The following is a 23,227-nucleotide window of genomic DNA, read 5'->3' on the forward strand; positions in this document are numbered from 1 at the left end:
AAAGCAGTATTATTAGGGATTGAAGTGTGTGTGTTAGTCCACTGAGCTGGGATTGAAATGTAATTTGGGAATCAAATCTTTTAGAGACTTCCACGTTTTATGACCAGGTTTTCTTTAAAGAGAACATTGTAAAACAATACTCAGAAGTCTCATAAATCAGATCTATGCTAATTCCCTTTCTAGGAATCAGAATGTACTGTGAGCAAACAGAATTACTGGGAAGACATACAGCAAGTGATGTCTTCAGAAAGAAGAGGTTGCAAACAAAAAAGACGTGAAAGAAGAAAGAAGTAGAGACACTGAAGACTTTGCGGGTACAGGCAGCAAGAGACGGACAGAGAGATTTGGAAACACAAAGACATCTGTGAAACATGTACAGAGCTGAGCAAATCATTCATAGTGAATAACGGATTTGAGGAATTTGGCTTGTTTTTGTTCACAAATTATCTGTAAGCAGCTTATGTAGCTGAATATATTCATCATCCAAAATTATTCACTGAATCATTTCTATTGTTTGTCCCGAAGCAGTTTGTTGTGGTTATGCAGTGTTCTAAACTGAAGACATCTTGGCTAGGTTTGATTGAGCACGAGTCACAGATGTAGGATTGGTGTGAGCAGCGGCGCCATGTCGGGACTAAAGTGGAGGAGTACATCTGACAGGACTGGAAGTGGAAGCAGAGCCATGGGGGGAAAGGAGGAGAAGGCTAGAGCAGGGGTTCCCGACCTTTTTCCTTCTGAGGCCCCCACCCAGCATGCTAAAAAACTCCACAGCCCACCTGTGCCACAAACACTGTTTTTCTCCACATAAAAGACAGGGCTGGCGTTAAGGGGCAGCAAGCAGGGCAATTGCCTTGGGCCCCACGCCACAGTGGGCACCACGAAGCTAAGTTGCTCAGGCTTCGGCTTCAGCCCCAGGTGCTGGGGCTTGGGGCCCGGGCTGCACTCCTGTGCGGTGGGGCTTCAGCTTTCTGCCCTGGGCCCTAGCAAGTCTAACGCTGGCCATGCTTGGCAGCCCCCCGGAAACCTGCTCATGGCTCCCCGGATCCCTGGTTGAGAACCACTGGACCAGAGGACTTGTGACAATGAGGGACTGAAGAGATGAAGCAGAAAACTGACCTCTAAAGGGTATAATTATATGATCCTTGCTATTGTCTCTGCTTCCCGACTGAATAAGCGTACCATAAAATCAGGTTTCCGGTGCAAATATTTGTCTTTGCAAATTCGAAGTGTTCAAACTACAAATTCAAATTTCTCAGTGAACAATGCTTCCCACTAACTCATTCACTGCGATATTCATGGAAAAGGAACACAAAAGGGGAACACACACACAGAACATTCCTTTCCTACCCAAGCAAGTGTTAGCGAAGAACTCTAACGTTGTTATGAGCTGGATAAAACCTTTTAATGGGGTGAATTAAAACCTTGTTAATAATTACATGAGACCATGTCTTTCCCTTAAGATACCTGTAAGCAACACTGAAGGGGCCACACCTAAAATAAGGCCGAAGAGAGTCTGCCCAGAAATGACCAGCGCAGGCAAAGGGTTCCACTCAGTATCATGCCCACGTCGGTGGGTGGGTGAGAGCGTGCATATAAAAAAGACAAACTGAGACAAACAGAAGATAAAGAGACTGAGGCAAAAAGCAAACAAGCCATGCAGCAACCTGTGGATACAGTGTATGACCCTAGAAAAAAAAGCTACAAAGAGGTTTTTTTGGTCTGGTGTTAGCTAAAGAGGCTTGGGGCTGGAAGTTAAGAAACTATTCCTTTGCTTCCAGTTCCTCCGGCATTTGGAGAAGGAGACCCTGATACATTTCTTGTAAACAAACATTACATCAAGGAAAACACCAAATTATCAATTTCTGTCCCCATCAGGAACATTCGCAGGACCAGAAGCATGCGTGGGGAGGTGGGGGGGGGAGCAGAAGCATAGCCCCAGTCAGCAGGGGCACAGAACGCCTCTGGGGCCGGAACAGGGAGAGCAAACTCCTCCTGTCTCAGGGCTGCCAAGGCAGGGAGGGAGAGCCACGGTGGCAAGGGACAGCTCCACTGGCCCTGGGGCGGGGGGGCGGTGGGGGGAGAGGAGAGCCAGCTCCACCTGCCGTAGCGGGAAGTGCCAGTTCCTTGTTCTCGGGACGGGGCAGGAGATGACAGCTCTTCCAGCCCAGAGCCATGAGGGAGGAAGGAAGAGCCAGCTCTATGTGCGCCAGGGCCGAAGCCAGGGGAGGCAGCTCCTCTGGCCACGGGGGGGTGGGGAAAGTGCCCCTCCAAAAATCGGCCAAATTTTTATTCCTCTGTACACCACTGCACAGAACACAAAACTTTGACTAGCCACTGGGACTGAAAAGGGGCAAAGGTATTAGCTTTTAATGAGAGACAGGATGGCATGGCCCTAGGGAACTGAGGGCCTAGTCTTGTAAGGTGCTGAGCTCCCTTAGCTCCCATTTCAGCCACCTCACAAGCCCAGGCCCTGAAAAAGCAGAACGGATCTTTGAACAAACAGTTGAAAGAAAGAAAGAAAGAAAGAAAGAAAGAAAGAAAGAAAGAAAGAAAGAAAGAAAGAAAGAAAGAAAGAAAGAAAGAACCCTATAAGCACAATGTACAAGAGAGGGAGAGTACAATTCAAGAGAGAATATGGGGATGCTGACCCTCAAGTTAAATGAAAGGACAAACCACTCTTACCTCTGGAAGAAGTCAGGAGAGTAAAAAGAAAGTCTCTGAAAGGGGAGAGAATATGCAAAAACAACCTTAACTCTGCCCCTGTACAGCCACTTACCACAGAAAGGCTATAGCTGTACATCCTTAGAAATGGCCATTGGCTACAGATGAAGATATAATACATTGCATAGACATGTTGACCCCCTTATTTATCGTAGGGGAGACAAGAGTACGAGACGTGCACACAAACACCCTAGGAAGAGGCCGAAGATCATCACTGAGGGGATCTAACCACCGCTTTCCAGCTAAGGGGAAATGAGGTAACTAGACCGTTTTTCCCCACGCCATAAAAACTGAACTGGTAAATGCTCCTTTGTAGCGTACCACAAGTTCCAAAACTCTCCAGAGGTTGAAGCAGCTGCAGGGCTTTATTTCTGAAATTCTAGAATGATTATTTTTCTTTAACATTTGCAATTGTGCCTTGTGGCCCCCACAGTGCTGGGCACTGCACAAACCCATATAATAGAGGTGTCCTTTGCCAGAGCTCTCGCAACCTAAATAGGTAAGGCAGGGTGGGAGAGGAAACTGAGTCAGAGAGGTGAAATGATTTTGCCCAACATCAAGATAGCACAGCAGTAGACCCAGGAGCAGAATCCATCTCTTCCAACACCCTGGCCAGCCCCCTATCCAGCAGACCGCATTTGGTCTTACTGTTTTCCCATGGGAAGAGATTTAACTCCCACTGCAGCCAATAGGAGTTACTTGATTCCCCCCACAGGAAGGAAGATTTTTTAATTCATCCATCTCTCCATGCACTTCTTACACACCCCTTGTACCTCAGGTCCAGTCCTGCCCCAAGATCCTCAGTAGATCACGCAAGCGACGGACACATTATTATTTATTTATATCATCATAGTGCCTAGAAGCCCTATTTATGGACTGTTGTGGTAGGTGGTGTACTAACACACAACAAAAAGATGGTTTGTACAAGCAGATCTTAAACATGCTTCATAGTGCTTGCTTAAATTCTGAGACGCTAGCTATTCAAGCTCACACAACAAAACCCTTACTCTCTGGAGGTAGTGGCTAATGAACACCTCTCCTCTTTCTCCAAAGGAAGAGCCCTGCATTGCATGCAGTACACTGCAAGGCTGCAGCACGGACCATCTTTCTGATAAATCAGTAATGTGTTCTCAAATGGTAGCCTTTCCTCCCGGTAGACACAGCTCCACCAGTGCCCTTAAAAGTCTGACTGTCATTCTGAGGCACTGGACTTAGCTCAGATCTGATCTTTCCTGAAGGCTGCAACAGCATGTTGCACGGATAACTGCATGGACTTTTGCGACTTGCACTGAAATAAATTAGATGCCCACTGTGACTGTGTTACATATTAAATAAGTAAGTCCAGACTGCTCAGCATATTTTCCTTTCCCAGAGAAACACAGGACCAGTTTAGAATAACCCACTTCTTGCCTTGGATCTCACCAGAGTTACAAGAGCACAACTCCCCTTTGTTGATGTTGTACTGGGTATAATCTACCTGAAAAAGGCTGTTTCCATAATTACTGAGCAGAACTGTGGAAGGAGGGGCAGGGAACACAACAGGAACCTAGTGTGGGACCTAGTCTAATTATGTATTCTTCTAGCTCCACTGAATTGCTTTTAGCATTAGAGAGCTCAGGATGGCAAAGAACCCTCTACTGGGCCAATGGGCTAATAGCAGAATGGATTCACTTTGACATGGAAACATGGGGTAGAACTGGGGCTGGGTAATGCAATTTGGAAATCTACTAAGTGCTATATGCTGGGAGAAGGTTGATCTAGTGATCCCAACACAGAAATAGCAACCAAGACCACAGTTCTCATCCATCTTCAGACAGACTCTCCACTGTAGCAAGTCCCTTAGGTCCAAAGTGGCCAGTGATCTGAGCTGCATTAATATTTGGGCAACCAACCTGAGACATTTAAGACCTAATTTTCTGAGGTGCTGAGAACTTCAGGGGCTCATTGACATCAGCTGCAGTTGAAAGTGTTTGGCAATTCTGAAGTAAGATTGAAAGTGTCCGAAGTTGGGCGCCCAAAATCAGTGTCCACTGTGTAGAAAATGTACCTTAATTTTTTTACTTCAGTTTCATCTTTAAATGAGTGTTGGTCAGGCTTACTCTCCTCACCAGGGTGTGTAGGATTAATTAACTAGAGGCTTTACATTGCTTTGAAGAGAAGTGTTAAGAATTAACACCACTGAGAAGCAGTCTGAATTTTAGCTCATTTTTTTCTATTTTTAACCACACAAAAGTGGTACATTGCATGAGTCTCAAGAGTATCATTGCTCGTAATACAGAACTATGAAGAGACACATCTTTATTTCTTCCAAAGCCCAATTTTTAACCGTCATTTGACTTTGATTTGCAAAAGTGGTTTGACTTAAAAATTGTCAGGGTTACTCAAAAGTCAAAGAAGAAGAGTGCTACTAAGTGTGAAGAAAATTAATCAGCCTGCAAACTGTCTTTGAATTACAGGTCTAGGGCATCAGCTAAATTAAATATAAACTAATAATATTTGTGAGCTGGGTTGTTCAGAGCACCTGACTGAATTTCTGTGTCCTTCTTCAGGTATAGGTCCCACTCTTCCCAAGTAGGTTTTATTCCAATCAATTCTCCCTTTCATAGTTCAAGGTGGTGTTTTTTCAATCCAGTTTTCAATACAGATTAGGGTTAGGTTTTGTGGTCTGAAGCCAAACATGATCTTGAGTTTGGGTTCAGGTTTGGCAAGGCTAAAATCTTGCAAGATGAACTTCCAAGTTTATTTGCAGAAATCTTATTAGATCAGCTATTCTTGTGACATTATCCACACTCAGCAGACTTTGGTGAGGATATTTGGACAGAGCCTCAGCTCATGTATATTGGACTTCAGGGGTGTTATGCCATTTTACACCAAAAAAGGATCCAGCCCAGAGTTGCTAGATTATGGTTATAGCTGAAAAAGACCAGAAGACAGATTCTTACTCAGTCAGAACCAATACCACACTAGTGAGTTATGATACGAAATCAAATCCAGACCACAAATTCACATGGGTTCAGAGTGGAGGTTCTGCTTTTTAACCACATGTATCTGTTGTACACTTTACCCCCAACTCCCACCCTCACCCTCCACCTCCACCCTGCCAAGACATCTAGTTTGGAAATAACAGAGCATCTAATAAAATTTGTTCGGAATAGATCTTTTCAAGCTTCCCAATATACAGCTGGAATACACTTGATAGGATTAAAGTAAAGCTGGAGGGAAGATCAGAGATCAAAACTTCTTAAAATCTTGGCCATCTTGTTCCTCTGCTTTTTCTATAACATGCCATGCTTAGATTAGCAGCTTTTGTAAAGCCTTGAACCACATATCAGTAAGCTTGTGCTTGAACCAAAATGAGTACAATTGCCCCCCACCTAAAATCTGATTTAAAAACAGAGCTCTGTTCACTGTGTGGGAATCAAGATTGAGACAAGGTCAGATTGGATCTGATTTTACAGAAGGAAAATGGAATGCAGAATCAATATCACAACAAATCAGTCAAGTTCCAGAGACAAATGTCTTAGCTAGTGACTTTCCAATACATGTATCTCTGAATATATTAAATCAATAAAACAAAACAATTCATATCCTGATGGTAACAATAAAACTTGGAAAAATAAATATGGTCCCAGCAATATTGCACATCAGTTTACTAGAGCAAAATGGCATTTGCAAATAGTTGTTTCTTTCTATTGTCTTGATAGGGTACAGTGCACATTTTATTGGCATGTTACAGATTAAAAATTACTTTTTTAAAAAATGAAAATGGATCAGTATTGTGCAGAACATGCAGAAATGATTCTGGGCCTCAGTTCTCCATGTATAAAATGGGATAATGATACTTCTTTACTCCCACCCTTTGTCTTGCCTGTTTAAACAATCCCTGCTCCAAAGAGTTAAATCTCTTACTGTTTCAGAGGGGTAGCCATGTTAGTCTGTATCAGCAAAAACAATGAGGGGTCCTTGAGGCACCTTAGAGACTAACAAATTTATTTGGGCATAAGCTTTCGTGGGCTAAAACCCACTTCATCAGATGCATGGAGTGAAAAATACAGAAAGCAGTATAAATATCACAGCACATGAAAAGACAGGAGTTGCCTTACCGACTGTGGGGGGAGGCGTGGGTGTCAGTGCTAAAGAGGCTAATTCAATTACGGTGGAAGTGGCCGAGTCTCAAGAGTTGACAAGAAGGGGTGAATATCAAAGGAGGAAAATGACTTTTGTAGGGCTCACGAGGCCAATGCAATCAAGGTGGACATCACCCATTTCCAACAGTTGACAAGAAGGTGTGAGTATCAGCAAAGGGGAAAATTACTTTTTGGAGTGCTCTGATCTCATTTGGGGTCCTCAGGCACTACTGGAATACAAATAAATAACGACAAAAGATACTGTTAAGAGAGTCAGACCAACCCTCCCCCCCCAAAAAAAACCCCAAAACTTATATTGGAAATACTATTTTTAATGTATATATTTAAAATGTATTTGGGACAAAATGAGGCAGGGCTTAATGGAGGAACAAGCCATGAACAGGAATGAATGGCAATGCTGTACTGCTTCCTGTGTGTTTAAAGATGCATCGGGGTGAGGAGAAGAAGAAGAAGATTTACAACACTGAACACCTGGGTCCAAGCAAAAGTTTTCCCACCCAGTTCTACCAGCCTACCAGGGAGTTGAACCACTCTGACCAGGGCTGGCTCTACCGTTTTTGCCGCCCCAAGCAGGACGTCTGAAGACAGAAGCTGCCGCCGAATTGCCACCACAGCAGCCTGAGGAAAGAGGTTGCCACCTTGACGGCACACGGACTGCGGACCCTTTCACAGTGCCGCCCCAAGAACCTGCTTGGAATGCTGGTGCCTGGAGCCAGCCCTGACTCTGACTGCGTCATGCACTCTTCCACCACATCTTCCAGGGAGCCTCAGAAGGTGGTGATTGGATCGATTCCAGTTTTCAAAGAGAGCTGTTCCTGTCCGGTGTAACCCTAGGGACTGGGTCCTTGCTGCCTGGCTTCTCCCATGGATAAATGTTTCTCCAAGGGCAGGTGCTGCTGAAGGTGTAGGAGAGTGCTTTTTACACACACACAGAGTGAATCTGGCTCCTGACCTCAGCAAACCTATCCGCTCCCCAAAGCACAGGCTGGAACACTGATAAACCTGATCACCTAGGAAGGGCAACCCCTCTCCCCCTGCACACCACACTTTCTACCTGCCTCATCCACTTTGTGGAACAAGTAAACCCCCTTTTCATTCAGCCCTCTCAAGTATAGTCCTTCCTCTTTTTCCAACCATTCAGCATCCTACCTCCCACAACTCATTTTGCTCATTCTGTGGGGATCAAGATGTGATCAATAGAACACTCCTGTTAACTCTTAGTTATTGGTAACTGGTCAGGAGTGACAGGGCCACAAACTGCATCTCAGCATCACAGCTGAACACTCAGTAAATCAAAGGCTCCAAGAGAATTCTTCCGGGCTCCGTTTTTCAGTGCGACTCCATGTGACCTATTGAGCTGCTGCACTAGGCAGTGTGAGGTAATCATTCTTCATTAATTTTCGCAGAAATGCTCTTGAGATTAAATGGTATAGCCATTAATCATGGGGAAACAGCGGGTGTGGGGGATCCTAAACCCCAGCAGCTTCTCCCCATAAAATCTACTTGGCTGAAAGAATTCTCCATTGTTTCCCCACGGATCTTTGTGCGGCATGGAACTGTAGCCATGAAAACCAGAAATTCTTTTCTCATGAAATCTATGCAGCCATTATAAACTAAGAAAGAAGACAGACATAGTACTGAGCAAAAGAATGAACATACCTTCTGCTTGGTGCTTTGCTTCAGGCCAATTCGGGACTGACTTCTGGACTACAAAACAAAAAGAAAGAGAGAGGGGCATCAAGACTAATGTAAAGGAGAGGGGAAAAGGAGGCCAACACATACCTGGTTCAGACATCATGGGCCCGATGATGAGAAGTGTTCAGAACCCAGCAGCTCTCATTGTTCTTAATAAAAGCGGCTAGATGCTAGCGCTTTGGAAAATCTGGCCAAAGACCTCATTCAGCCATCATTCACCTGATGGCCAAATCCAGAAATGCCTCACTGTGGGTGTATAAAACCCAAAGGCAGCTGGAAAGTGGTGTATGACTATGCACAACCAGCACAGTCCCCGTCCAGAGGAATTCTCTATCCGCTGCTTCCATATCTCCATGGCAGGTGCCTGACACCGGAGGAAGACATGGGCAACCTGGGAAGAGGAAGGAGTGTAGCCAGTGGGTTCATGCACAACACAACTACTGGGGTAGGAGTGAGTCACTTCCTAAGTTCCTCTGTCTCCTCCCTTCAATGCCCCGTCATAGTGGCCATGTCCCTGCTGCCCGGACAGCCCGCCCAGCTGTAGTTGTGGATTCTATCCCATCCCATCTCTGACCCTCACCACCACTGCACAGATAAAAGCCCTTTCACATAATCTTTGTTCCATTCCCCAGGATTTCTCTCAGAGACATCAAGTAATGTTTTCCCTGCATAAGGGCTGCAGGATCAGCCCTTCTCGTGGATTAAAGTCTCTTGCCTAAATCTTCACTCCTACTGCCTGTACCACATTTAAACACAGAGGAAGTGTGGAGAGACCAGGGTCATCATCAATCCTCATGCTGTTGCAATGGGGTCAGATACTCAATATTTGCCCATTGTGACAGGCCCTACTTTGAAGCCCCAAATGATTTTTCAGGTGACTGACACTGTTCTCAGATTTTCCTTTTAAGGAAACAAGTAGTAACAGAAAATCAGGATCTGGCAAGGCAGTGGAAACAATATCTGTACGCCCTTTCACTGGTGCAAGGAAAAGCAACGTCAGGAGAGTGGAATCTCTGACGCATTGCATGCAACATCACTGCACATTCTCAAAAAAAACACACAAACCCACTCGAAAGATCAGGGTCTGGTTTTCAGCCTCTGAGCCTTGCAGAGCTATTTGCTACTCAGTGTGTGCCATCTTGTTCTCTCTATCTTTGTGGAATAATTTATGTGTATAAATACACCAGCCCCACATTCCCCAACACTCAGCTGGGCTTTTATACTTTAAAAAAAAGAAAAAGAAAAAGATCCCACATTAATTGGAATAAATTTTAGAGTTGGTTGTAAAGTATTTATAGCCCTGGCAAATGCTGCTGTAACAAATGGTGCGCCAGTAAAGAAATAAGGAGTCTGTCTCCATGTTCTTCTTTTTTATTAAGATTAAGGTGTCTGAGCCTCATTCTCATTGTGCCTTCCTGCAGGAAGGAAGTACCTGGCATGACTGGCATGCTGAATATTAGTTCCTGTTCTAGGTGTATTGTTTACACTTCTTGCTACTCCTGGAGGACCTCCTGCAAAAACAAAGTCTCTTCAGGCTTGATTGAACCAAACAGTAATAAAAGAAAAGCTTTAATAAAAAAAATACAGCCACAGAAGGGCTCAGAGCATTGATGCTCTAATCCAGTGGCTCTCAACCAGGGGTACGTGTATCCCTAGGGGTACGCAGAGTTTTTCCAGGGGGTACATCAACTCATCTAGATATTTGCCTAGTTTTACAACAGACTACATACAAAACACTAGCGAAGTCAGTACAAACTAAAATTGCATACAGACAATGACTTGTTTATACTGCTCTATATACTAAACACTGACATGTAAGTGCAATATTTATATTCCAACTGATTTATAATTATATGGTAAAATGAGAACGTCAGCAATTTTTCAGTAATAGTTCACTGTGACACTTCTGTATTTTTGTGTCTGATTTTGTAAGCAAGTCATTTTTAAGTGAGGTGAAACTTGGGGGTACGCAAAACAAATCTGACTCCTAAAAGGAGTATAGTCGTCTGGAAAGGTTGAGAACCACTGCTCTAATCTATAGTAACAATTTTAGACTATTACTATCATAGGATCAAGCTCTGCCCAAGTACAAGCCTACAACGTCCACCGACTTCAATGGAGGTTACGTGCGTACCTCCCAAGACTGAATTTCACCTTTGTTGAGATTTTCTGCATTTGGAAAAAGATGTGACACTGTCCCCACAGAATTAGGCAAAAACTTTAAAAGTATGTGTGCGTGGTTGAGAGATGGCGTTTTCATAATTACTTTTTTTTTCCAAAACCTGTTGTCATTCTTTCCTTCAATACTATATAAATGTACATATAAGAACACCCCTTCCTTTCTCATTTTGGATTATGTAATGAGCTCACTGGTCATTTGTGCAAGAACTTGTAACAATTCCACAGCTGCTAAGTATTTTTGGCCATCACCTGTCTTCCAGATACACAAGACTTTGCATTTGACAGTGACAGCATCCAGGACCTGGCACTCCAAAAAACCCAGACCTCTACCACCTGTGTTACTTATATAGGCCCCAATCCTGCAAAAACTTCTGCATGTGCTTAACTTTGCACACTGCAAGTAGCTCTATTTCAGTCCTCATTTAACCAGAAACAATGTAGTAATTAGAGAGGAAGGAAGCAGCAGCAACTGCCCTAACTAGATCTGGATGACATATTAAACACACACTTTTTTCCCCAGTGAAATGCCCCTGGTTTTTGAGTTAGTAAAAATTCCATAAAACCAGAGCAGTTTTGTAAACTGAAGGAAAATGAAAATTGATTTAATTTATGTACTAAATAGTCTTTATAAATTGCTACAGTGTGTACCTGTATAGTGTTGTCTATTTTCTGCCAAGCAGTAGCAGATGTCAGGCCACACAGATTGACTTTTCATGGAAGGAGAAATAAATGGCTTGGAGTCTGGATATATTCTTAATGCATCTTTGTTTGATTACACTATATACACCAGTCTTGGAACAGACATGGTCACAACAGCACATAGGCAATCCTTTTTTCCAGGAATATCATCAAACCAATGACCAGCTCCCAGGAATTAACTCTGCCCCAAGAATTGACTCTGGTTAAGGCAGACAGCAAAAATCCTGCATCATAAAACTAACACCACAGCATTTCTTCCAACAATGAACTGAGCTTGTCAATTAAGAAATATAACTCATAAGACTATATAACAGCTCCAGTGATTCCTGCCATAATAGTATTAAGGCCAGTCAGTAGAGGATCCCTTTGGCTCCATGCACTTAATTCACTGCACACAGGAGCAAATTTTCCATCAAGTGATTTAGTAGGCCTGGGAGCTGTGGTCTGGTGGATTAGACATAGGATAATAAGTCAGGAGACCTGGATTTTAATCATGGTTAAAACGCTTGACTTGTGACAGAACCCTAGTGATATAACCTCTTAGCCTCCACTTCCTCACAGTGAAATAAGACTGATCATATTTACTTACTTCACAACTAAATAATGCTTGTAAAGTGCTATACACCATAGGCTTGCTAATAATTCCAACAAGGGACATAGGTGGGAATAGAACTCAAAATCTCCTGATTCCTCGCCTTATATTATATCCTAGACCAAGCAGCTTTCAGCCATCTCATGCTCTAAGAGCTTTTCCAAAATTCTCAAGTGCAAAAATGGCCTTACAGGTTTCCACATGCTTCACTGCAAATACATTTTTCAATCCCCTGAAATTGTACATGAAAATTGAAATTTTTGGAGATGAGGGCAAATAATTCTCGCATACATTTTTGTAAAAAGATTCACAAATTTTAAGCAGCTGTAATGTATGGTACTGCTGCCACATTATTTCCTGAAGACTGAAAGTAACGTGTGCCATCACTGATTTACTCTTTGTGAAAGGGCTGCCCTTGAAGACATTTTGACAGCGTTCCACAGAGTTACCGTTTATGGCTGTCCAACCCTCAAAATTTAAGTAGAAAATTAACTGAAAGGAATGTTCAGTAAGCACAGTTATCATGAGTAAATAATATACTGATAATAGTCAAGCTGTAGGTGTGTCGCTTATTATGCTGTATCCATTATACCAAATCTGATAATTCTGATTAAAAAAATCTGAATGTTCACCAACCAGAAATGTAGAGTTGCATGTGTCTAATTTTTAATAAAGATAACCTCAGTAACCTGTATTGGTTCACAGAGTAGCTCATCCCGAGAGATAGGACACCAAGGGCTGGAGGCATTTGAATAGTTTAGTTTCACTGGCATATAAACTACAAGTGAGTTGAACTGCCTGTATCGCTGCTAAACATCCCTCTCTGTAACATGCCACGTGCTGAAGCATGCAACCTCTTGTATCTATGAATAACTTTGAAGCAAAGGGTTGGGAGGCGCTGTTCGTGCAGCATTATTTAATGATGAATTCAGTGCATGTAAAAGTCTAAGGTAGGAGACTAATGTAGTCTGGATTCACACACATTTATGGATAATTAACGTCCTGGAGACTAATGCTTAGTATTCTCCAAAATCACAAAGTCTGCATGGAATATTACCTAGGAAGCCTCAAACACAGTTGCACAGGAAAGCAAACATTTGGAATTTGATGGAGAAGCCAGAAAGCGAGATAGAAGGGAACTGCAAGAGCAAAAAGCTAAGAGAGCTACGGGAAGTTGAATCAAATCAGATTCCATGTATTCCTGTACAGAAATATTAGGAAGGAGGGAGCCACAGACCCCCAGCAGGTTTTGGAGCGCATCAGCTGAAAAACCCTGGGCTTCCTTACCCAGCTGTGCTGCAGTCAGAGTCATGGTACGGACAAGAAGCCAAAACTGAAAAGCAGCAGCATCTAAATCAGACCCTCCAGACTGTGCACCTGCATCAGAAATGGTGGACACATGCACCCTCTCCTCTGTAAGACAGGCAGAGGTCGTTGTCACCCATCACCCATCACTTCAGTCTTGATGGTCAGCCTGCTAGCCTTTGTCCACCCCCCTAATCTCTACCATACATGGCATAAAGAATTCAGCAACATCAGCTGGGCCAGTAGGAAGAGATTGGGGTCTACTGAATATTGGAAAAACCATGTTGCTCTGGCAACATAAAAGGACCTTTAAGTAGGTGGAAATGACCCTCTGAAAACCCCTGCCCAGCACACACCCTCAGCTGCTGTGGAGCTGGTGTGAGGACCCTGCACCATCCCTGCTTGCAATCTCCAGCACACGAGCTAAATTGGGAGCTTGACCAGAGTACCTTGCACTACAAGAGTCTCTGGTCAAGGGCCTACAGAGCACCATGGGAACAAAGTGTAAATTACAGTGTGTTCTAATTTACGCCAGGGGCTGGGCAGGTCTCTTCCTGGCACCAAAAAGCCACCTTTGCCTCCACCCCATCCCTGCCTCCAGCACCTATAGAATGATTCCCAGCATCTGAAGAAATCCTTTCCACAAAGCGAACAGTTTTTCCAAATGCGGCAGCAAAGTTGCCCTGTGCACTTACTACATGGCTTACGCAAACCCACGTGTTTCCAACAAGAGGCATGAGCGCCACTAGGGAAGCCTAGCGAGCAATCAAAATTTCTTTCCTAAGCAATGAAGAGCTTCCAAAGCCCAGAGAGAGTTTAATTAAAGTTCAAAACAATTAAGGCTGCATGAAAGAACCCAGAAGCTAGTGAAGGATAACTCAACAAGAACAGTGAGGACCAAAACCATGCCTCCTCATTGTGCTGTGGGCTCTCTCTAATGGAGCATTTTAATTCCCTACCCACCCCCAGCTATTTAGGGTCAACTTTTGCACCAGATACGTGCATGAAATTCCTACCAACTTGAATGGAAATTAGGCGTGCATCTCAGAAGGCAGATTTGGGCGCAAGGCAAAGCAAAAGGCATGCTCTTGGAGATGTGTCTTCTGCAGCTGGATCCACAGAAGCCCATACACTATTGTCCTTCTCTAGTTAGCAGGTATTTTATTATGTACTTGCTAGTAAACCTAAAAGCAAATAGTGATGGAGAACAGGGGGAGTATCCAATAGTATTGCCCATAGTGTGTTGTACAGCGGGGAAGAGAGAAAAACATTCTGGAATTAATCTTCCTTGCTACAGTCTCAGTTGTTCACCCAGCGCAAGGCATAGATCAAGGAATGTCCCACCAGCATCAGACATATAGAAAAGAGTAGGCTAGCAGAGTGAACACAGGCTAGGAGCTTCCAACTTCAAATCCCAGCTCTGCTGTTAGCTTGTTAGTTGGGGATTGGTCCTGCTCTGAGCGGGGGGTTGGACAAGATGACCTCCTGAGGTCCCTCCAACCCTGATATTCTATGATTCTAGGATTCCTCTGTGCCATTCCACAAGCTGTTTAACCCCTTGGCCTCAACTGTTCATCAGTAAATTGTGAAAAACAATACTTCTGCCGTCGCCAACCTCACGGGAGCATGGCAGCATCATTTAGTCATTAAAATGTCTGTGATATACTTGGAAGATGAAACTACTACATAAATGCTAGACATAAAGTGGAAGACTATAGTAAATTCAAGTGTGCTCTGGACTTGCAGGACTTCTGCATTTGTGAGATATGTGCCCATCAAGGAGGAAACTGTAAGCTCTTTGGGGCAGAAACCATCTTTTTGTTCTGTGTTTGTACAGTGCCTTGCACATAAGAACAGCCATACTGGGTCAGACCAGAGGTCCATCTAGCCCAGTATCCTGTCTTCCAACACTGGCCAGGTGCTTCCGAGGAAATGAACTGAACAGGTAATCATCAAGTGACCCATCCCGTTTTGTCCATTCCCAGCTTCTGGCAAATAGAAGTTAGGGACAACTTCAGAGCATGGCTTTGCATTCCCGCCCATCCTGGCGAATAGCTATTGATGGACCTATCCTCCATGAACGTACCTAGTTCTTTTTTGAACCCTCTTCCATTAACTTATCTAGTTCTAGTTCTTATCTAGCACAATTTGGTCCTGACCCAGGATGGGGGCTCTGAGGCACTGACACAATACACACAAAAAAAACCCACCACACAAGGAAGTGCTCCAGACGTATTCCCATTGTAGCAGGAATCCTCACTGCTGTTCTTTCTGCATTTTTGTGACCTCACCCTTCCCCCGCAGGACGGCTTGCACAGTGGGGATACAGGCTAATGAGCATGACTGCACTTTTTGACGCTCTTTGAGGAAGTATTGCCTTTTCCTGAGCTATAACCATAAATAGCAATCCTGCTCCCTCTGCCCCCTTTCCCGTATTGTCGAACGTTTAATGTATTTTAAATTATTGAAATGTCAGCTGCAGAGTGTTCCTTCCTCAGCCTCAAGACAGCAGAGACGTCTCATTGAACAGGAAACGTTCAACACTTCAGATGGCTGCAATTCATTCAGATGAATCCCAATCCAATCAAATGCAGAGTATTTTTGCTTGATAAGAATAATTAAGTGGTGAGAATACAGTGATCTATTTGACTTCTGGCAGAATAAAAATCAGGAAGAATTTGTAATGAAAATATAATCCCCCTCCCCCCCCCATCACTGAATTTCAAGTCACAATTTTTGTGGTATAAGGCCCAGGTTTAATCCATTGGTCATTGGAGTCTGTGCATACCATCCACAGGAACGAATGGGTTTTAAATTGATTGCAAGGAAGGTCCAAAATTGTTCCCTGAATGTGAGACAGACACGTTATTGCTGTACGACAAAGCATTTTTAAAATGACACAAGGACTGCAGAGTTCAAACAAACAATCTCCTTATTTGTATTACACAGTTGCACACAGAGCAGCATTTCTCCAATGCAGCCACCGCGGCTGCATGTGGCCACCAGGAGCTTTTCTTGTGGGCATGACAGCCTCCTGGGCACCGGGAGGTCGGCGGCAAAGCAGTGGAGCCTCCCCCAGGGCCTCCAGCAGGGGTTGAGCTCTGCCCCCCTCTGGAGCTACAAATGCCAGAGGAACTGGCAGCCAGTGAGTTCCCCACCTTCCTGGGGGCAGTGAGGTTCAGGCTTCAGTCTGGGTAGCTGGGGGGCAGGATCCAGTCATGGGTCTTTGGGTTCTGGCTCTGGACCTTAGCCACTCTGCAGCAGGTGCCGGCCCTTGGCTCATGGCCGCCCCCCCTCCCCCATCACCCCTGGCCCCAGCTGTTTCCCCAGCCACCCATCCATCCCTTCTGGCCCCTGCTGCCTCCCTACCGACCTCCCCATCCAGGGCTTAGTTTGTCCCCTGGTTTGCCAGGGCTGAGTAAGTTTGCTGTGAAAATTGATGTTTGTTAATATCACTTTTCACAGCAGACTTACTAGCTAGCTGGGAGGCTGTGAAAGCGATATTAACAAACATACAAATATTACTTTTCGCAGCAGCAAACTTACTAGCTATCAAGTCTTTTTTTAAAAAGCAACCAACAAGCAAAAGAAACAACAAAAAGAGACAAGAATGTGCAAAGCACCTTATTTGTGTTTCTATTCTGTTTAGGTCCAATAAAGAATAGAGACAACTGTACATGACTGAGTCCGCAAAAAAACCACCCCACATGAATAAATTACAATGATTTGGACATGTATATGTGCATATTTATTTGTTTTTCCTAAAGTTAATTAAAGTGTTCTAGGAAAAATTGTCAGAGCGGCCACCAGTAAGAGTTGATGGACATACTCTGAGGCCACCAAAAATTTTGTTGTGAGAACCCCTGACTAGAGACCCCAAATGAGACCAGGACTCATTTTACTAGGGACTACATATGCATAATGCGAGACAACATCTGCCCTGAGATCTTATAATCTGAATAGTTAAGATAGCCAAAGGGTAAGATTCGTAGATTCATTCATTCCAAGGCCAGAAGGGACCACTGTAATCATCTATTTGGCCCTCCAGTACATCACAGGCCAAAGAACTTCCTCAACATAATTCCTGTTTGAAATAGAGCATATCTTTGAGAAAAAGCATCCAATCTTGATTTTAAAAATTGCCAGTGAGGAAGAATCCACCATTACCCTTGGTAAATTGTTCCAATGGTTAATTACCTTCACTGTTAAAAATGTATATCTTATTTCCAATCTGAATAGATCTAGCTTCAACTTTCAGACACTAAATCATATTACACCTTTGTCTGCTAGACCGAAGAGCCCATTATCCAATATTTATTCCCCATAGAGGTACTTACAGACTGTGATCAAGTCACCCATTAACTTTCTCTTTGTTAAACTACATAGATAGACTCAAAGAATTCAGTCATTTTAAGTCATGCTTTCCAATCCTTTAATCATGCTTGTGGCTCCTCTGTGAATCCTCTCCAATTTATCAACATCCTTCTTGAATCATGAGCACCAAAACTGAACACAATATTCCAACAGTGGTCACCCCTCTGCCAAACACAGAGATATACCAACTCTCTACTCCTATTCAAGATTCCTGTTCGTGCATCCAAGTTAGCCCTTTTGGCCACAGTCTCACTCTCGGAGCCCGTGTTCAACTAACCAACCCTCACGACTGCCAAGTCTTTTTCAGAGTTACTGCTACCCGAGATAGAGTAACTATGGGCTACATTTTTTGTTCCTAGTTGGATCCATTTACACTTATCCATATTAGAATACATTGCTTGTTTGTGCCTCATTTACCAATCGATCCACATTGCTTTGTATCAATGACCTGGCCTCTCCATTATTTAGCACTCCCCCAATTTGTGTGTCATATGCAGACTTTATCAGTAATGATCTTATGTTTTCTTCCAGGTCATTGATAAAGAGGTTAAAAATAATCTAGGGCAAGAACCAATCTCCATGGAACCCCACAAAAAAAACACCGGCTCAGTGACTATTCCCCATTTACAATTACATTTTGAGACCTGCTATCCAGTTTTTAATCCCTTTCAAGTGTGCTTGTTGATTTTGTATTGTTCTTGGTTTTTTAATCAAAATATTGGGTCATACCAAGTCAAATGCCTTAGAGAAGTCTGAGTATATTACTTCAGCATTATTACCTTTATCAACCAAATTTCTAGCCTCCTCAAAAACAGTATCAAGTTAGTTTGAGACACACACACACAAACACACTTTGCTGGAGGGTTTCACAGTTATCTACTGACAGCAAGATGATTGGTGAGACTGAGGAATTTTGAGCTTCATTCCAGGACCTCGAGGGGAGTGTGTTCTAGTGGAAACAGACTTCTGTCATTTCCCCCCATGCTTAACCCTTTCTGCCCTATCCACTCCAACTTGCTCATGTCCCACTCCTGTCACTTCCCCACCACTGGCTCCTTGGCCCAGTCCTATTCTTCTCACCTACCAGTCTCAGTCTCCATCTGTCAGGCTTCTCATCCCAGTCCCTGTTTCTTTGCCCCACCAGACTTCATCTCCCTCCCTGGGCTCTCTCTCTAAGTCCCAATCCCCACCCATCCCAGTCTCTCCCCATCCCTACATCCAGTCCCAGTCCCCCCATTTCTGTCCCAACTCACTGGCCCCAGTCTCCTCGCCCAGCCAATGCCAGCTCCCCACATCCAATCTGTCTCTCCCCTCCCCGTGTCCCACTGGCTCCCAGTTCCAATCTCCCTCCCAGGGCTGCTCACTAAGTCTCAGACTCTGTCCCATCACCTCCCCAGCTCCTTGCCCTACTCTCTTTGTCCAGCCAGTCCTAGTATTCCCCCTGAACCCCAATTCCTTGTCAGAGGTCTTTCCCCTGCCCCATTCCTCCCACATGAACTCCTAGTCCCAGTCTCCTTGTTCAGCCAATCTCAGTCCTTCCCCTCCCCCTGCTCCTCCACTGATCTCAGCGTCCACCATCCTGCAGCCCAACTATGCCCCCCATTTCCCTCTCTGGCTCCTGGTCTCCTTGCCCATCAGACCCAGGCTCTCCACCTCAGTTCACAGTTCAGATGATTTAACTTAAGGAATAAGTAGAAGTTAGATTTGGGGTCTCAATGTAGAGGAGTATGGGAAATTCAAGTTGCTAGTGTGAGAAAAATCCAAGATAATGTGAAGACAGAGTGTTATGGTTGACTCTCACTTTCTCATGACACGAGCCAGGGTTATGTTGCCATTAGGTTTTGGTTATAAGCAGTTTGAACAAGGATTTTAAGGAGTGTTTTTGAGAATTGTGAATGTTGTATTAAAATGCTGTCCATATTGATAGTATGGGAAGGACATTGGTGCAGATATTAATTGAAATAATACATAATGTAAAGAGCCAAATAAAGCCATGGAAATATAATTATGGTAAATGACAGTTTAATGTTAATTAGTATATTTAGGGCCCTACCAAATTCATGGTCCATTTTGGTCAATTTCAGAGTCATAGGATTTTTTAAATCGTAAATTACATGATTTCAGCTATTGAAATCTGAAATTTCATGGTGTTGCAATTGTAGTGGTCCTGACCCATAAAGGAGTTGTGGGCGGGCGCGCGGGGGGAGGTCCTCAAGGTTATTGTAGGGGGGTTGCGGTGCTGCTACCCCTACTTCTGTGCTGCTGCTGCTGGCAGCGCACTGCCTTCTGAGCTGGGCAGCTGGAGAGCAGCGGCTGCTGCCAGGAGCCCCACTCTGAAAACAGAGACACTGCCAGCAGCAACGCAGAAGTAAGGATGGCATGGTACCATGGTAACAACTGCCGCTCTTTAGGCGCCCAGATCTGAAGGCAGTGCAAAAGTAAGGGTGGAAATACTGTGACACCCCTAAAATAATCCTGTGACCCCCCCCCTGCAACTCCCTTTTGGGTCAGAGCCCCCAATTTGAGAAATGCTGGTCTCCCTCTGGTGAAATCTGTATGAATAGGGGTAAAAGCATACAAAAGACCAGATTTCACAGGGGGAGATCAGATTTCATGGTCCGTGATGCGTTTTTCATGGTGTGAATTTGGTAGGGCCCTAAGTACATTATAACAGAGTATTAAAAAGGAATAATTTTGCTAACTTGGAGGAGCACTGCAATTAATATCGAAAGAGTACCATTAGGATCCACAATTATAAGGCTCTGTTGTCAGCAGACTGATCACCCATCAAAATACTATTTCATCTTTAAGTGAAAGTATAATTGTAGTATTGTGTAAGTGGCAATTGCATGCCTCTTTGCTTAACTAATTATCTTTTCTTTTAATGAAGTTTGGTTGTATCATTCAAAGTGTTGCCTAGTGGTCCTCTACTAAAGTTTTCTGTAACCAGCCTAGAGGCTTGAACTTGAAATCTAAGTTGAGTTTTATTGCACCTTTAACAACTTAACATTAATTGGTTACAAAAGATTACACTTCCCCCATACCATGCTTGGTCAGAATGGAATCTTCTGAGATTTTAAGGCTATAGTCAAAGTCTCTAATGAGCAAGGACAAACTGCAGTTTATCAAAGGCTTATAATTTTCACAGGGAAAGCAAAAGGCATATCCCTGGAACAAAGGCCATCTCCCTGCCAAATTTTAAGTCCCCACTCCAGAGCATGAGGGCACTAGAGCTGTTCAAATAAAAAAAGTTTGCCATAATTTTTTAACATAGGCCAAACAATGTATTTTTCTCTAGCCCTGTTCTTGAGAACGGACAAACAATTTTGGCTGAAATTTTGCAAAAAACTTCAGCTCAACACAGACACCCAGTAGTCAGCCCAAATGATTAAAGCTTTGTAAAGTTATACGCAATGGAAAACAGAGTTTTATAATGAGGAGTGTCTGGCAACAATATTTATAAGGGGTGCTACCAACCTAGTCTATAATCTTTCTAATACATATCTAAATACACACACACACACACACACTGAAGTCAACGGACCACTCCTGTGCAAAGTTACTCCCATAAATATTTGCATGCTGGGGGCCATAGTAATAAAATGATTTCTAGCCTTGGGATATTTTTTCTAGAGGGTCCCCAGGATCACCAGTTATGTTTTCCCTTCCCAATCACAGCCACACTCAAATGACCCTTCCGCTTGTAGAACCTAGTTAATTAGCTCTCATTAAAGCAGAAAAGACTTTTCTATTGTGTCACGATTAAAACAGCTACTGGATTGTCCAGGGGTAAGGCCACAGGAATACCATTATTAGCCTATCAATCTCTCTTTTGACAATATGCTCTCACATCTTCTCTATAGATTATTTTGCCTTATCAGCTTCAGAACCACTGAGTCCTTTTACAGCAAAGTCTGTGCACTTACAGAGAAAAGCTTAGTCCCCCGTTCTCCTTTCTCTAGTAACAAATGATGACTATTAGCAGGGAACTGAAACTTTCTGTCAAGGAAACACTTAAGATATTGCCAAGTAAAGCACATGAAACAAGACATCTCAGAAATCTTGGAAATAAAACTGGCTTCAGCCTTCAGCAAATCAATACACTAAAGTGATTTTGTGACAAAAATAAACCTGAACAATGGCTAAGTGCTCCCTGGGGCTGCCATTTCCAAAAGTTCTTAGGGTTTCACTGGTTGCGTACAAGTTTTATCAATGAAAAATAATGACCACTGGTCATCCCATAGCTACCAGAACATTTATCACGTTACTGAAGCCTGCGGCACCTTCAAAATTCACATCCCAAGGTATGAGATCTTAACGTGTATCAATAGCACTTTAACTAGTTCCCCAATAAAGTCCACACTCTCCTGTCGCTTAAAATATATAGACTAGCTCTTGAACATTGTGGCACAACAATGAAAAATTCTGAATACAAAGTGGGTGGAAAGTAGCACAGAAAACAAGCTTCAAATTCCTCTTCATGGGTCTAGGTTTTCATTCTAATCTCTACTGGGTGTTTCTTTGGATCCCAAATGTGCCAGAACGTTTGATAAAGTTCTGCATGATAGGAAACAGCTGATTAAGAGACACCAGAGCATGAGAGAGCAGGCGTGTTGCACATTTAACATGGCATAAAGCATGGCTCTGCCATTTACCTTTAATCCTATCAGGGCCAGATCTTCAGATGGTAGAAACGGTCACAGCTCCACTGACCCTTTGCAAAGGATGGCCCCATCACACCACTCGTAGCATGTAAATATCAGAGTGGTGTAGAAGACCGCAAGTGTAACTGAGAATTGAAGTCAATGATGGTCTCAGATGCAAAGACAGAAAGGTAAAATGAGCAGTTATATCAGAAGGATGCCTTAGAAATAGGGAGTGGCAAAGAGGATTAATGAGACGTTGAACAAACTTGAGTTCCGTGGCTAGAAAAACCATGGAAAAGGCTAAATTAAAATCTGTGCACATGATTTCAATATCATGGATTTTAAAGAGTACAAGACCCATGTCTTAATGCAATGTAAAATTATTTAATCAAGTGCATTCATGCATTGAAAATAAGGCATTTTAATAATTTGTAATTGGAGTAATGTATCCATAATGTTTCAGCAGAACTTAATCCAATTGGTTCCATGGATCACTAGTTTCCAGTTTAGCAGTAATGCTGCACATTGGAAACATTTCCTACTGAAAGCATGTCTTGGTTGCTGACGTTTAGCTGATGTGTTTGGGAATATTCTAATTCAATTGGATTTTCACAGTTAAATAGCTTTACAAACATTGTGGATATATTCAGGGCTGGCACCACTAAACTCAAATCCAAGAAATTTGAATTTGATTCTTATCTGCCTGTACACACAGCATAGGCAGTGCCAGATCTAAAACATTTTTCCTTAGAGCTCTAGAAACACTGATGCTTCCTTGTGCCCATGGAATCTTATATTAGGAAGCAACAAAATCTTGTATGTTTGTAGCGCATACTTGCACTCACAAAAAGAAGAGCAAATAGTCA

The 23,227-nt window shown here is 43.3% G+C and overlaps 1 protein-coding gene across 1 annotated transcript in view; it reads right to left on the reverse strand.

The window, feature by feature from the left end:
• RASGEF1B (RasGEF domain family member 1B) overlaps positions 1-23,227 on the reverse strand; it is a 337,481-nt gene that overhangs the window by 259,306 nt on the left and 54,948 nt on the right. The window contains exon 2 of the mRNA XM_073340489.1: positions 8,529-8,576. Within this exon, the coding sequence (XP_073196590.1) occupies positions 8,529-8,576 (48 nt within the window). The remainder of the gene's footprint in view (positions 1-8,528; positions 8,577-23,227) is intronic.

The sequence above is a fragment of the Lepidochelys kempii genome, chromosome 4 (genome assembly GCF_965140285.1).
Source record: "Lepidochelys kempii isolate rLepKem1 chromosome 4, rLepKem1.hap1, whole genome shotgun sequence".
Classification (NCBI taxonomy): Eukaryota; Metazoa; Chordata; order Testudines; family Cheloniidae; genus Lepidochelys; species Lepidochelys kempii.